This window comes from Erithacus rubecula, assembly GCF_903797595.1.
Source record: "Erithacus rubecula genome assembly, chromosome: 10".
Lineage (NCBI taxonomy): Eukaryota > Metazoa > Chordata > Aves > Passeriformes > Muscicapidae > Erithacus > Erithacus rubecula.
In genome coordinates this window covers 25,830,535-25,843,631 of record NC_136662.1, presented here as the reverse complement: position 1 = coordinate 25,843,631, position 13,097 = coordinate 25,830,535, and the positions used below count along the sequence as shown (strand labels likewise).

Sequence of the window (13,097 nt, the reverse complement as noted above, 5' to 3'; positions counted from 1 at the left end):
TTACATGACTCCCCCAAAACGTCAGGGCATACTCCCATGTCTAACGGGGCAGGTGGCTATGGAACAAATCCCATCAGCAGCTGTGATCCAGACTGATGGTTGTTGATTGGGAGACCATTCAAGACCAGGAGCCAGAGCCGGGCTGCTGCCCCCTCCCATCGCACCTTTATTCCCCGGCACTGCCCAGGTGTTCGCGCCTCCAACAGCTCCGAGCCCCCGCTGGCCACTCCCCACCCATACAAAGGGAACTTTCCCACAGAGGCCAGCCCCGGATGTGGGGAATACAGAGATGAAAACGGGAAAGAGAGCATCCTCCTCCCCAGGGCTCGCCACGCCCGTGATCCCACCCTAGATGGGCTTCCTGGCGTACTCGCGGCGGTACTTGGAATCCACCCGCGTCAGGTACCACGTTCCGGGGAACAGATCCGCCTGGGAGCCGTGGGGAGCGTGGTCGGCTGCAGGGAGAGGGCAGTGATGCTCAGGGCTGTTGTGGGGTCCTGGCAGGGCAGGGTGAGCTCTCCCCCACCCCACTCACCCAAGTGATGGGTTTCCTCCCGCCGCTTCATGATCTCGGCGAAGTCCTGCGGGGCCACGCGCTTGCGGGCGTCCAGGCGAGCGGGCAGGTCAGCCAGGCTGGACACCAGCTTGTCCAGGGGTGAGCCTGGCAAAGGGCACCCCACGTGTGAGAGGGCACCACGGACAGCCCCAGGCTGCCCTCCCTTCCCTCTCTGCCCTGGGCTCACCTGGGGATGCATCCTGTGAGACGCGGAGGGAGAACATGCTGGCGGCCAGTCCCGAGCCATAGGAGAAGGCGCCGATCCGGGAGCCGGCCAGGTCCCGTGCTGAGCACCTGAAATGAGAGGTGAGGGTTACAGGATATTTGGGGATATACAGGGATGTGGAGGCAGTGGACGGGGCTGCCTCCTTTGTGGGCAGGCAGATCCTTGGGGCTGCATTTCTGAGGGAGTGCAGCCCTGGAGTGCGGTGGTGGCACAGGGAGCCCCAGCACAAGGCTTTCTCCCCTCAGAGCCTGTCTGTTCCCATGACTCCTTTCCCATGGGGTCACTCATTCTGCTGGGCATGACAACAGGGGTTTTCATCCTGCTCGTGATGGCAGAAGGGCTTTATGCACTGGCCCAGCTCCAGTGAGCTGGGATGAAAAACCTGGCAGGGAGATGGCCTGGAGCTGGATGCATCCACACTGTGTGCAGTGAGAGGATCAGGTCCCTATTGAGATGAGGGTTGGGAGATGAGTTCTGCCCCTCTATTCAGCCAGGGAGTGCCCTCCCCAAAATGACCTCCTCCCTCTCCCCAAGCCAGAGTTTTGGGGGACTCACTGGGACAGGAGGGAGGCCAGGCAGCCATACATGGATGGTGTGTACATGTTGCCATTGCGGGAAGAGAGGAGCAGGGAGGGCTTGGTCTTCTTGTTGAAGATGTCCTGGCTGGCTGCCTGGAATGCCTTCTCCACTTCCTTGCTGGTGTATGTGTCCTCCAGCTTCACACCTCTGCCCAGAGAGAGAACAGGTGGAACCCCAGGCCAGCACATCCCTTGCTGGCCTGAGGGGTGGGGGACACAGCACAGGGACACACCTGAAGGACTGCAGCCCCTTGTAGAGGCCAGAGGCTGTGTCAGGACTGGGGGCGGCCAAGAAGTCGTTCAGCAGCAGCCGCCCCACTGACTTCTGCACCAGCTTGCAGAAGGGCGAGTGGAAGATGATGTACTTGAAGTCATCGAGGGTGAAGGGCCTCTGGATGCCAGCTGGGGGGCAACAGGGGCCCATCAGAACCCAGGGGGCTGTTCTGGGCACCTCAGGAGGGCTGACACTCACCCTGCTGCCACTGGGTCTCTGCCTTGCGCCGGTACACGGCATAGCAGCGGTCCAGAGCCCGCAGGTAGCACTGGATGGAGAGCTGCCCGTCCACCACGGGGTACTCAGAGGACAGGTTGGGCTTGTAGAAGTCGTAGGCGTGCTCCATGTGGGTGCCACGCAGGCCTGGGGGCACAGGGAGAGGCAGCTATCAGACAGCATCGGGTGTGGCAACACCCAGGGGCGCTGCAGGACCCCAGCAGGGTCTGGCTGAGCAGCTCTGCCCGGGGCTGGGACACAGATGCACAGCCCCATTAGCTCAGCCCCCCGGGGTCTCATGGCACCCACCTCTCTCCAGCACCAGCGGGGCGTTGGGTCCCACCAGCATGGCGATGGCGCCGGCGCCTCCCGTGGGCCGCGCGTTGCCCGTGGCGTAGACAGCGATGTCCCCACACACCACCACGGCATAGCGACCTGGGGGGGACAGGGGGACGGGCAGGGCCACCAGCCCACAGCCCTGGTGTGTTCCCACCTCCGTGCCAGGTGTCACACCGAGGTGGGCAGGAAACAGGGGTGATAGAGAGCCTGGAGGTGCAGCTGGAGCATCTTTGGGTTTTGGAACAGCTCCTGCCTGCTTCCCCTATCCCACAGCACCGACCCAGCCGGGCAGCACGGTCCCTGCCCGCACTCACCATCCCAGGCACTGGACTCCACCCAGGCGGCCGCGTTGAAGAGCGAGGCCGTGCCCCCGTAGCAGGCGTTGGTGGTGTCGATGCCCTCCACGTCGGTGTTGCCAGAATCGTGGAACAGCTGCATGAGGACGGTCTTGACAGCCTTGGATTTGTCGATGACGGTCTCGGTGCCCACCTCCAGGCGGCCGATGGAGTCCCAGGAGAGGCGGCCGCGCTCCACCAGCCGCTGCACCACGGTCAGGCACAGCGAGTTGATGTCCTCGTGGGCGGCACAGAAACCCATCTGCTTCTGGCCCAGGCCCCGCGTGTACTTGCCGGCCTCCACGCCGTCAAACCGCTCCAGCTCCTCCTGGTCCACGTACTGGGCAGGGAAGTACACCTCCAGGGCCAGGATGCCCACGTCCTTGGGCCACGCACCTGTCCCGGCAGCGCTGGAGAGGCTGTGGGGCAGAGGGAGTGGTGACAATCCCACGGCAGCTTTGGGGACACAGGGGAGATGCCACCAGCGAGCAGCCCAGGCTGGGAGCGCTCCAAATTCCGCAGCAGGGAGGAGGGAGAGGCTGCCCTTCCCTAAGAGCTCAGCCAGCTCCCCAGCCCTACCCTGGATGTGTCTGCAGCCCCCTCAGTCCCTGTGGATGCTCACCATGCCCTGTGCCAGCCCAGGAGGCGCTGGGTGCCCCGGGGTGCCCGCTCCGGCGCCCCCCTCGCCCCCCAGCACCGCGCGGCGCGCCCCAACAACCGCAACATCTTCGCCCCGGCCGCTGCTCGGACGGAGGGACGGCCGGCCGGACAGACGGACAGCGGGACGGGCCTCGGCGTAGTGCTTTTATAAACTCCGTGGGCAGCTCGGCACAGCCCTCCCGGCCTTTATCAGTCTGCCGGACCCTGGCGCTCAAAGGTCGCCGAGTGCCGGCCAACTCCAGAGGGGCGGCGGAGCTGCGGAGGGGGGAGCGTGAGAGGTGTCTCCGTCTTGTCCCCAGAGCCTGGGGACACGGAGCCGGGGCTGGGCAGAGGGACGGGCTGCCCGGGGCAGGGGCAGCGCCGGTGCCAGGCTGTGGTCACTCTGCGCTCCTGGCAGGGAGCAGAGGGGTTTGGTGCCCGCAGCATCCGCGCTGCCCGGGGCGCAGTGCACGTCTGACACGTGCTGGGGGCTGGGGGGGCAAAAACCCCGTGGGGTGGGTGGGGACAGAGCCATCTTCAAAGCAGCAGGGCAAACAGCCACGTGATGCCTGTGGCAACACTGCAGTGACACGAAAGGGACCTTTGGTCCCAGCGCTGCTGTCAGCACGGCCCTGGGGCAGTGTGGCAGCACCAAAATCTCTGTGGAGCTGTCTGCACCTGGGGGGAGCGCCTGTCCCCATGCCTGCACACCCACGACAGTCCTGTCCCCATGCCTGCACATCCACGACAGTCCTGTCCCCATCCACACCTGTGCCCCAGGTCACAGATTCCGGGGACACTCCTGTCCCCCCACCTGCTCCCCTGTTGTATCTGTCACCCGAGGATCGGTATGAGCAAAACTCATACTCTCCTGCTCAGCCAGGACAGCCACTGACCCCTAGCTGCTGGGGATTCATCCCCAAACAGCTCTGCCCTCTGGAAGCCGGGGAGCTCGGGGAGTCGTGGCACAGCCCGTTTCTCTCTCTCTCATGGCGAACACCAAGCTCACACAGCACTCTCATGCTTCTCTTTTTTTTATAACATGTATTTATAGGGGTTGAGGAGAAGGAGCGGGAGGTGGCACGGGAGGAAGGCCGGCGACGCTGCGCTCAGGACAAGGGGTAGAATTTGCAGATGTAGTGATGCCTTTGGGAGCAGTCGGCGCTGGACCACACCGAGAAGCCTGCGGGAGAGACAAGCGGCGGGCTGGCGAGGGCGGGCACCGGCTCGTCCAAGGGGATGGGACCTTGTGGGACAATCCAGCCGAGCCCAGGCTGGGGATGGGCGCAGGGACCGGCACTCACCGCTCTGATGGGTCAGGGCAGCGCAGCTCCCCCCTCGGGCCCCGTTCCCTGGCACATGCTTGTCCGGGCTGTACTCCTTCCCGTTCGTCCACTGCCACGCCTGGCTCTGTGCAGGGACAGTGAGGTCAGAGGCACGGCCCTGCTGTCCCCCACCACCCCTGCAGCCCACCCCTCACCTCTTTGTTCTTCTGGAGCCCAATCCAGACGGACTGCACACGCTGGTAGTGGGAGATGACTTGCTTCAGGGTCTCTGCCTCCTGGGTGTTCTCCACCCAGGTCAGGTGAGCTCCTTTCTGGATTTCCTCGCACCGGCTCTGCAGGGACAGCTGTCAGCGCCAGGGCTCCTCAGGGAGAAGGGAGGTCACCCTGTGTACCCCTGAGCTGCGCTTACCTCTGCGTCTTCCCAGGTCAGGGGCTCGGGGAAGTAATTGAAGCAGCTGAGCTTGTAGTAGGACCAGCCGGGGGGGCAGTAGTTTATGTACCTGCCACCTGTTCGGGGAGAAGAGCGGGCAGGGGTGAGGGACAGCCGGCATCACCGCCTGGAGAAGAGCTTGGCTCCCTCCTGGCCCAGCTACAGAAGCAGCTGCCCCCGAGCCCGGCACTCACCGACCGGCAGCAGGAGCCCCGCGCAGCCCAGCAGCAGCAGGGCGAGTCTGGCCGCGGCCGCCATCCTCCTGGCTCCCTGAAAAAGGCTCGCCAGGGTCACACAAGGCCCCTCGGGGACTGAGGATGCTACCTGTGCCCAGAAAGTGTGATCCTGGCCCCTCTGAGCCGCCCGGAGGAGAACGCAGGCTGTGCCTCCCTCTCCTCTCCCCGTGTCACTGCCCACACCTGCACCCCCTGCCCCAGGCATAGCTCGGAGTCCCCAACCCACACTGGCAGCGGGTTGTCCTGGCCCCACCAGCCCCAGACTCGGCAGGAGGCATCTGGGAGAGCCAAGCTGCTCTGTGGGGACAAACGGGGGGCTGCTGTCGCTGACACGGGTCGGGGGACCCCAGCCAGGCAGTGGCACAGGTGGGGCTGCAGGGACTACGTGCACGGCCAGAGCTCTGCCCAGGCTGGGGGGGGAAATCAACCGCATCAGCGCAGTTCCCCTTTATCTGGGCTAATCCCCGTGCATCGGGGCCGATTTGCAGATTCAGCTCGTCTTCCCCTCAAAGCAGCAGCGACAAAAGTCAGCGCAGAGCTGGAAAATGCAGCATCACAGCGAGGGCAGAGCTCAGCTCAGCTCCGGCTGGGGCTGCCAGGGAGAGGAGAGGGACCGGCTCCTGTTCGCCCCTGAGCCGGCTCTGAGCATCCCGTGCCCCAGCTGCCTTGTGAGGGTTCTGCTCCTCACCTGTGCTCCGGAGATGGTGAGGAACAGCGGCTCGTCGCAGTTTAGGGACGAGAGAGGAGAGGAGCTGCCCTTTATAGCATGGTGCTCATCAGCACCTGTGTTTGCCCAGTCCATGTGATTCTCACCATAAAAATCTTACTGCTGACCCCCCTCCGTCCGCCCCACTTTGCTGGAAAATTGCCCAGATCTTCACTCTGTTTGCATTTATCATATCTTCAGAAGCAGACAGGAAGAACCTGTCCTAGTTGGTCAATAAACCCCTTGCAATTATCATTAATTGCTCCCGCGATACAGATACGATCCTCCAGCCCAGAGAAGCCCTGGCAGCTGGCAGAGATGCCCGCAGGGCATTGGATTTCCCGGGGGCTGGCAGGGCTGAGCCCCGGGGGTGATCCCCAATCCCGGCCGGATAATCCCTGCGATGGGCCGGGCCGTGAGTGCGACCCCCTGGCAGTGGCCCTGTCCCCAACCGCGGGATGGCACCGCGCCCTGCCCGGCTCTGCCCTGCGTCACCCACACACCGCCCTTGTTTGAACTGCCGGGGGAGGTGTGCGAGCAGGATGCGGGATGTGGGAACAGCCTGCAGCCGGGGGCTGCCGAGGCCATCAGATAGCGGGGACGGTGCCCAGCCCTCGGGGCTGGCCATGACGCAAGGCTGCATCACTCTGTGCCCCTCCGAGATGAAGGGAAAGCTCCCTGCACCTCCAGCCCCGGAGTGGCACGGAGCCACGGGGATGAGCCCTTCGGCAAGGTCTGGCACAGCCTCCTGTGCACCTGCGAGAGGCAGCTGCAGTTCTGCAGGCTCCTGATGGACCAAAGCAGCCACCCTGCTGCCTGTCCCGTGGCTATTGCTGCTGCTAGCTCCAGCCCAATGCCTGCCTCTCCTTCCCCAAAACCCCTGGTCTTCCCCCAAACCCCCTGGTGCCTGACTGTCCTTCCCTCAAACCCCTGGTCCTCCCCAAAACCCCCTGTGCCTGTCTCTCCATCCCCAAAATCCCTGGTGTCTCTTTCCCCATCCTCAAAACCTCTGGCACCTTGTTCTCCATCCCCAAAACTCCTGGTCTTCCCCAAAACCCCTAGTGCCTGTCTCTCCTTCCCCAAAATCCCTGGTGTCTGTTTCCCCATCCTCAAAACCTCTGGCACCTTGTTCTCCTTCCCCAAAACCCCTAGCGCATGTCTCTCCATCCCCAAAACTCCTGGTCTTCCCCAAAAGCCCCTGTGCCTGTCTCTCCTTCCCCAAACCCCCCGGTGCCTGTCTCTCCTTCCCCAAAACCTCTGGTGTCTGTTTCCCCATCCCCCAAACCCCTGGCACCTGGCTCTCCATTCCCGAAACTCCTGGTGTCTTCTCTCCTTCCCCAGAACCCCTGGTGGGGCCATGGGGAGGAGAGGAGCTGCCCTTGAGGGCCTGGTGCTCACCAGCATTAGTATGAGCCAAGCAGCTGCTCCCTGCAGAGGATGCAGAGCCAGGGCTGAGCCCTGCTTCCCCCCACGTGGAGAACTTGTGCTGTCAGGCAGCAGCCATGCACAGCCCAGGGATCTGCCACGGGATCTCTGCAGCAGCCTTTGCTGGAACATGCAGCTGGTGAACAGGAAGCAGCTCCCTGCCAGCGTGCAGAGGCAAGTCTGGCTTCTGCCCCGAGGAGGGAGGAGGATCAGAGCCCTCTCCTTCACCCACACAGCGGGGCAGAGCTGCTGCTGCTGCTTGCAGCGGGATCCCAGGGGTGAAACCTCCTCGTGTCCAAACACAGCTGCTGCCTGCTATCAGCTCTGAAAGAAACAACCTGCCACACATCAGCTGCCTCGATCAATGGTGAAACCCTGCAAACACAGCAACTCCCCAGAAAACAGAGCTCCACCCTTGATTTATGGAAAAACCGTGAAAAAACCTCCCTCAAAGAGCCTGAGGCTCATCCACTGCTAATCAGTGAGATAAATGGGATGTGGCATCTCACTGCCTGGATGGCTGAGTTTGGATGCTTGTTTCCACAAGCCCCTGGCCAGCCTGGGCTGGAGAAGAGGCAGGAGCAGTCCTGAGGAGACTCAGGACTCCTGAGAGCTTCAAGCCTCAGCCTGAGCAGGAGTAAACTCAAAGCAGCTGTGCCAGAGCTCGCTAAACTTTGGCACAGATGTGCAAGCTGTGGGGAGAACATGGATGAATGCCTCCCGGAGGTTTGGACTCGCCCAGCTGGCTCTACCAGGAGATAAAGGAGCTGCACTGTTTGAATATTAAACCCTTGAAATGCCCCCAGCAGCTTTACCCCAGCTCTGTGTTGTGATTCAGCTGCTGGCTCCCAGTACACAGCAAGAGCTGGAGAAGAGCCAGGTGAGCACCAGTGGAGCCCAAGGCTCCAGTGGCATCTCCAAGCTCCAAACAGCACAGCAGCTACTGACAGCTTGATTGCTCCAGTCAAACTCTTCCAACTCTGAGCCCAGCACAGAGGAGTGGTGATTCCCTCTTTCAGAGGCTGGAGAATCACACATCTTCGTGCTCTCAGCCTGGAGAAATGGAGGCTCAGGGGGATCTTATCACTCTCTACAAGAACCTGAAAGGAGGCTGCAGATGGTGGGGGTTGGTCTCTTCTCCCGGCTAAGCAACAGGATGAGAGGAAATGGCTTCAAGTTGCACCAGGGATAGGATACAAGGGAAAAATTTGTCAATGAAAGGGCAGTCAGGCATTGGATCAGGCTGCCCAGAAAGTGGTGGAATGACCATCCCTGGAATGTTCCAGAAACATCTGTATGTCATCATGGTGAAGGGGTGAACACAGCAGTGCCAGGTTAAAGGTTGGGCTCGAGCATTTTAGGGGGCTGATCCAACCTTAAGGATTCCATGCATCAACTTCTGAGAAAGTTCCAGGGATGTGGGTCCCCTTCCCTGCTGGTAGGACAGGAAAAAAGGCTCACCATCTTCCTAAAAGCCACACAAGCACCCCAGCCTTTCCCTGGCTCCCACAGGCAAGCCAGAGCTCTTACACAAAACACCTAAGAAAGGACCCATCCCAGTCCCTCCCCATCCTTCCCAGTATGTCCAGCTGGGTATTGCCCCCTTCTCAACTAACCAAGAGACCCAAAATCCCTCTGCTACACCCAGTCTAAGCTGCTTCCAGCTTCCTTGGGTGAGATAAGTTGTGTGGTGCTGAGACAGAGCACCCATGATTCATTTATAACCCAGTGTCACAGTAACCAGGAAAACAAAATGAAAACAGCAGCACACAGACACTGGGCACATACTTTTTTATTCTGGGGATAAAAATTGCTTATACATTTGGCAGCAACTATTTTCATAAAAGACTTTTATAAAAAATGTAAAAATAAGCAAATATTTTCCATTATTAATATAGGAAAATGCTGCTGTGAATGGTTACTCTACAACTTAAGAGATAAAATACCACCTTAAGGAGATATTATCTTTACAAGTAGTTAAAAAAAAAAAAAAAAAAGAGAGAGAAGAAAGGCAGAGGGCCATCATATTAACAGGCCAGGCACGGAACTGGCTTCATTCCACAGAAAGCACTCATCTTGTAAAAGGCAGCCACATATATAAAAAAGGCACTTGGTTATTTGGAGCTAAGGACCAAAGCCCTTTCTTTAGCATGGATGCAGCAACACTTCATTATTTTCAGTGAGAGGTGTACCTGGAGAGACCCCCCTGGGGGTCTGAGTCAGCTGCAGCTGAGCTCTGCAAGCCATGCTGCAGTGGGAACTTCACACAGAATTAAAAACTTCAGCCCAAAGCGACGGCCCCGGGAACCAGCTCCTCCTGAGGCCCTGCCTTCATGTACCTTTGAGAGGAATTGGAAGGAAAAAAAAAATAAAAGAAAGGAAAGCAACTTTGACTGTTGATTAGAATGGAAAGAAACACCAGAGACAATACTGTACATGGTAGGGTGTTGGATGGCCCAACTTCAGTCCTTTGGCAGCACCCAGCTGCCCCCAGCTCTTTGGAAGACGTGTCTGCAGCATTCCCCTGAAGAGGCAGGAGCAAACCATCCCCACAAATGTTCACTGGGGCTGCTGGCTGGTCTGGAGCCCTCCAGAGAAGCGCTGCTCTTGTGGACAGAGCGGGAAGAGCGGCTTAGGTCAGCGACAGCTGGCTTCCACAGCCCCAAAACCATCGGGGGAGCCGTGCTGTGACAGAGCACAAGGGCTGCAATCTGGGAAATCTGCACCCAGGCTGAAGCTGGGAGCAGAGCACAGCCCCAAACCCGCAGGAGGTGATGGTTTCTGAGGGATTTGTTCTGCTGCCACAGCCCAGCTCCTGGCTCGGCACTCAGCGCTGCAGCAGGGGAAAACAAGGCAGCTCTCACCCAGGGCTGCAGCAAAAGGGACTTTCCAAAGGGCTGGATGTCACTCCTGACGCAGAAGGACACACACCGCAAACATGCAACCACATGTTTGACACTTGTTGATAACACCATAAAGAGGCAGCATATGGCATCTGGAGGACAGGACACACAGACACCCTTGGATGGAGGGGAGGGGACTACTGTGCAAGAACGCTGGGAGCTCGTGTTAGCAGTTTCTGAAACACTCGTGTGCTCATCCCAAAAAGCCTGTATTGGTTGCAGTGCATCTCTTCTGGCACGGGAGCCCACGAAGGCAGTCATGGACACTCCTGGCAGGACGGGGGCACGGGGAGGGTAGTGTGTCAAATGCTCAGGGGCGTCTCAGGGAAGAGATGGGGCCACACCGTGGCGGAAGACCAGGTCAGACCAGCGTTTTCAGGAGGGAAAATAACAAAACAACCAACCTAAAAAGACTATATGCATATATAACCTCCTAGTACCTGGGGAGCAGGCAGTGAGGACACTAAGGGGTGTTAGTGGGTCTCTAGAAGACAGAGTCCTGAAGGGGAAAGGGTGAAGCTGTGTGACAGGAGGTGTCACTTGACCTGCAGGTGTTTCAGGAGGTCCGGCTGGCTTGCTGAGCAAGAGCGGACGAGGGAAGGAGCGGGGCTGGGAAAGTGGGTGCAGCTCTGAGCTGTGTCAAGACAACTTGAACTCGAGGAGAACTAGTAGAAGGTGCTTCAGAGAGAGGTTACGTGAGTAACAGGAAGAGTAACAAAATAAGGATACAAAGCTGGTTTTGGCTAAATTTCTGGAGAAATGACCACAAGATGTATTAAGCTGAAGAGCTGTCTCCCCAAAGCAACGGTGGAAGACGTTTAAAAGCAGACTGGAGAATCCAGTGCAGACAGCAGTCACGTCCAAGGTGCGTGGGAGTTGGTTAGAACCGGTCTTCTCCATCACCAGCTTCTACGGTTCTCCGTTTAGCATAAAAGCATACAAGTCTACAGCGACCACAGTCCCTCCAACGAAAGAACATCCTCGTTAAGACTCTTGGATACTAAAACGGTTCTTCATTTCCATCCTGGAAGACCTTCATGAGTTCTGGAGCCCGCTCTAGGCGTACACCTGCATGTTGCTGCGCTGCTGCTCCGTCATGTGGGCGGCCGCTGGCCCGCGCTGGCTGTTGCCGGGGCTGGTGGCCACGTCGGACCAGTCGGAGGCAGAGTGCGGCGAAGAGCTCGACCACTGGTCCGGAGATTCGGGCGACGGAGTCAGGTACGGGTGCTCCCCCTGTAAGTGCCGGTTGTGGCTAGGAGTCCGTTCTGTGGCCGAGGAGTAGCAGCTGTGCTGGGAGGGAGGCGTGGGGTACTTGCCCATCGAGCTCTGGAACTGGTGGTAGGCCGGCAGGACTGTCTGAGCCACCTGCCCGTCCTGCTGAGGGATGGCAGCCATGGAGAACGAGGCGCTGGGCAGCTGGGCCAGGTCTGGGATCTGGTACATGGAGCCAAGAGGCCCGGCCATGTTCTGAGCGCAGTTTGACTGGGCCTGCTGCGGCAGTGCTTGCTGGTTTATGCTGCCCTTGGGAACCAGCTGGAAAGTCATGATGGGGGGCAAGGACTCCCTGGACACCCCCAGGTGCTTCGCCTCCGCTTGAACCAAGCCGCCCTGCTGGGAAACGCCGGGGTGGGAATGCATCACCTGGGGCACCATGCCGAACATCTCGTTGTACTGCGACTCGTTCACCTCCATGCGGTTCATCCACTCGCCGGAGACGTTTCCCGGCCGCAGCCGGCCCAGCCCGCTGTTGGGAGGGGTGGTTCTGTGCTGGGACAGCAGCTGGCTGACGGACGGCAGCACCGTGCCGGAGCCGCGTCCCAGCGGCTGCAGCTCGTGCAGGTTGGAGAAGGACATGGCGTGCGCGGGCTGCACCGACGGCGCGGCCAGCAGCGAGCTGGGCGACGAGTGCAGCACCCCCGGCGACGGCATCACGGGAGAAGAGGTCGGTTCAGACGCAAAAGCGTGGGGAGACTCCAGGGAATCCACCGGCGACAGGGTCACGGAGCTCTCGGAAAACTGCCCTTTGCCCTCGCTGAGGGACTTCTTCCTCCTCCTCTTGGCATCTTTGGTGAGGCTGGCGGGCATGCCTTTGGCGTTGGGCTTTCGTGACTTCTTGCTCAGCGAGGCGTGTTTCAGGTTGAGGAAGGACCTGTTGGGGCCGCAGATGACTGGGGACAGGGCAGAGTTCAGCATGGCCCCGGGGTGGCCGGCAGGGCTGTGGGCCACGTTGTACTCGTTGAGGAGCTGCACGATGTCGTGGTGCATGCGGTCCTGGGCCACGTCCCGCGGCAGCCGGTCCATGTGGTCCGTGATGTCCCGGTTGGCAAAATGGTCCAGCAAGATTTTTGCTGCCTCGAAGCTGCCTTCCCGAGCAGCCAGGAAGAGTGGGGTCTCCTCCTGGAAACACAGACAGTAAATATTTTAGCAGCTTCAGCGTGGGGGACTGACAGCTAGCTCCTAACCCCTCATGGTGTGGCAGCCTAGCTGTTTAATGCAGTGTCACATTGATAGACCCAGAGAACTGCACACTGAAAAAGGCAGATTATGATGATTTCATACACAGCAGTGGAGCACAGGCTCAACTTTCCCACCAGGAAGGGCACTTACTGTGCCCTGGACCCTTGGAGGAACCGCCAAGCACCTGCTGCCTTTCTCCTCGACCTCTATGAGGGAAAGGTACAAAAGGCTAAAACAGCCCACTAAGGAACTAGAGCTTGTTGGTAGCTCTAAAATCCACTGAGTGATACATAACAATCCAAAAAAGATACTTTAGGCAGAGGAGAGAAACCAAGGACTAAGACACAGCAAAAACTTAACACTGAAGCTACAGAACATCTGCACAGTGCAGACAGTCTGTCACAGGGAGGGGCTTGTGCCCCATCTCCACCCTGCACTGAGAACCCTGGACACAACTGCTGCCACCAGGTATTTTTCTGTCTGCTAACTGG

General features: G+C 59.5%; 3 protein-coding genes across 3 annotated transcripts in view; all 3 read right to left on the bottom strand.

Annotated features, from left to right (window-relative positions):
* Positions 1-143: 143 nt before the first annotated feature.
* Positions 144-3,336, bottom strand: HMGCS2 (3-hydroxy-3-methylglutaryl-CoA synthase 2). Its single transcript, XM_079313423.1, has 9 exons — positions 3,147-3,336; positions 2,504-2,943; positions 2,160-2,285; positions 1,833-1,997; positions 1,594-1,762; positions 1,338-1,508; positions 744-850; positions 536-661; positions 144-455 (listed from the first exon to the last, which is right to left on the bottom strand). Exons 1-9 carry the CDS (start codon positions 3,248-3,250, stop codon positions 349-351), a joined length of 1,515 nt encoding a protein of 504 aa, XP_079169549.1. The 5' UTR covers positions 3,251-3,336; the 3' UTR covers positions 144-348.
* A 900-nt stretch (positions 3,337-4,236) lies between these two features.
* Positions 4,237-5,948, bottom strand: REG4 (regenerating family member 4). Its single transcript, XM_079314435.1, has 6 exons — positions 5,804-5,948; positions 5,074-5,149; positions 4,859-4,956; positions 4,644-4,781; positions 4,468-4,573; positions 4,237-4,346 (listed from the first exon to the last, which is right to left on the bottom strand). Exons 1-6 carry the CDS (start codon positions 5,915-5,917, stop codon positions 4,273-4,275), a joined length of 606 nt encoding a protein of 201 aa, XP_079170561.1. The 5' UTR covers positions 5,918-5,948; the 3' UTR covers positions 4,237-4,272.
* A 3,072-nt stretch (positions 5,949-9,020) lies between these two features.
* The window catches only part of NOTCH2 (notch receptor 2), a gene marked incomplete at its 5' end in the record, with an annotated part of 177,680 nt that continues 173,603 nt past the window's right edge, over positions 9,021-13,097 (bottom strand). Inside the window, one exon of the mRNA XM_079314138.1 lies at positions 9,021-12,546. Coding sequence (XP_079170264.1) covers positions 11,206-12,546 — 1,341 coding nt within the window. The 3' untranslated portion in view covers positions 9,021-11,205. The remainder of the gene's footprint in view (positions 12,547-13,097) is intronic.

Bases quoted from the DNA above. Each gene is read 5' to 3' on its own strand.
- HMGCS2 (XM_079313423.1), bottom strand. From the start codon at position 3,250: ATGTTGCGGTTGTTGGGGCGCGCCGCGCGGTGCTGGGGGGCGAGGGGG. The intron at 1,998-2,159 runs GTGGGTGCCATG...CTGTGCCCCCAG, and splicing joins CCCGCTGGTGCTGGAGAGAG to GCCTGCGTGGCACCCACATG. The intron at 1,509-1,593 runs GTGTGTCCCTGT...CTCTCTGGGCAG, and splicing joins AAGGGGCTGCAGTCCTTCAG to AGGTGTGAAGCTGGAGGACA.
- REG4 (XM_079314435.1), bottom strand. From the start codon at position 5,917: ATGGACTGGGCAAACACAGGTGCTGATGAGCACCATGCTATAAAGGGC. The intron at 5,150-5,803 runs GTGAGGAGCAGA...AGCCTTTTTCAG, and splicing joins TCACCATCTCCGGAGCACAG to GGAGCCAGGAGGATGGCGGC. The intron at 4,957-5,073 runs GTGAGTGCCGGG...CTCCCCGAACAG, and splicing joins GGGGCTCCTGCTGCCGGTCG to GTGGCAGGTACATAAACTAC.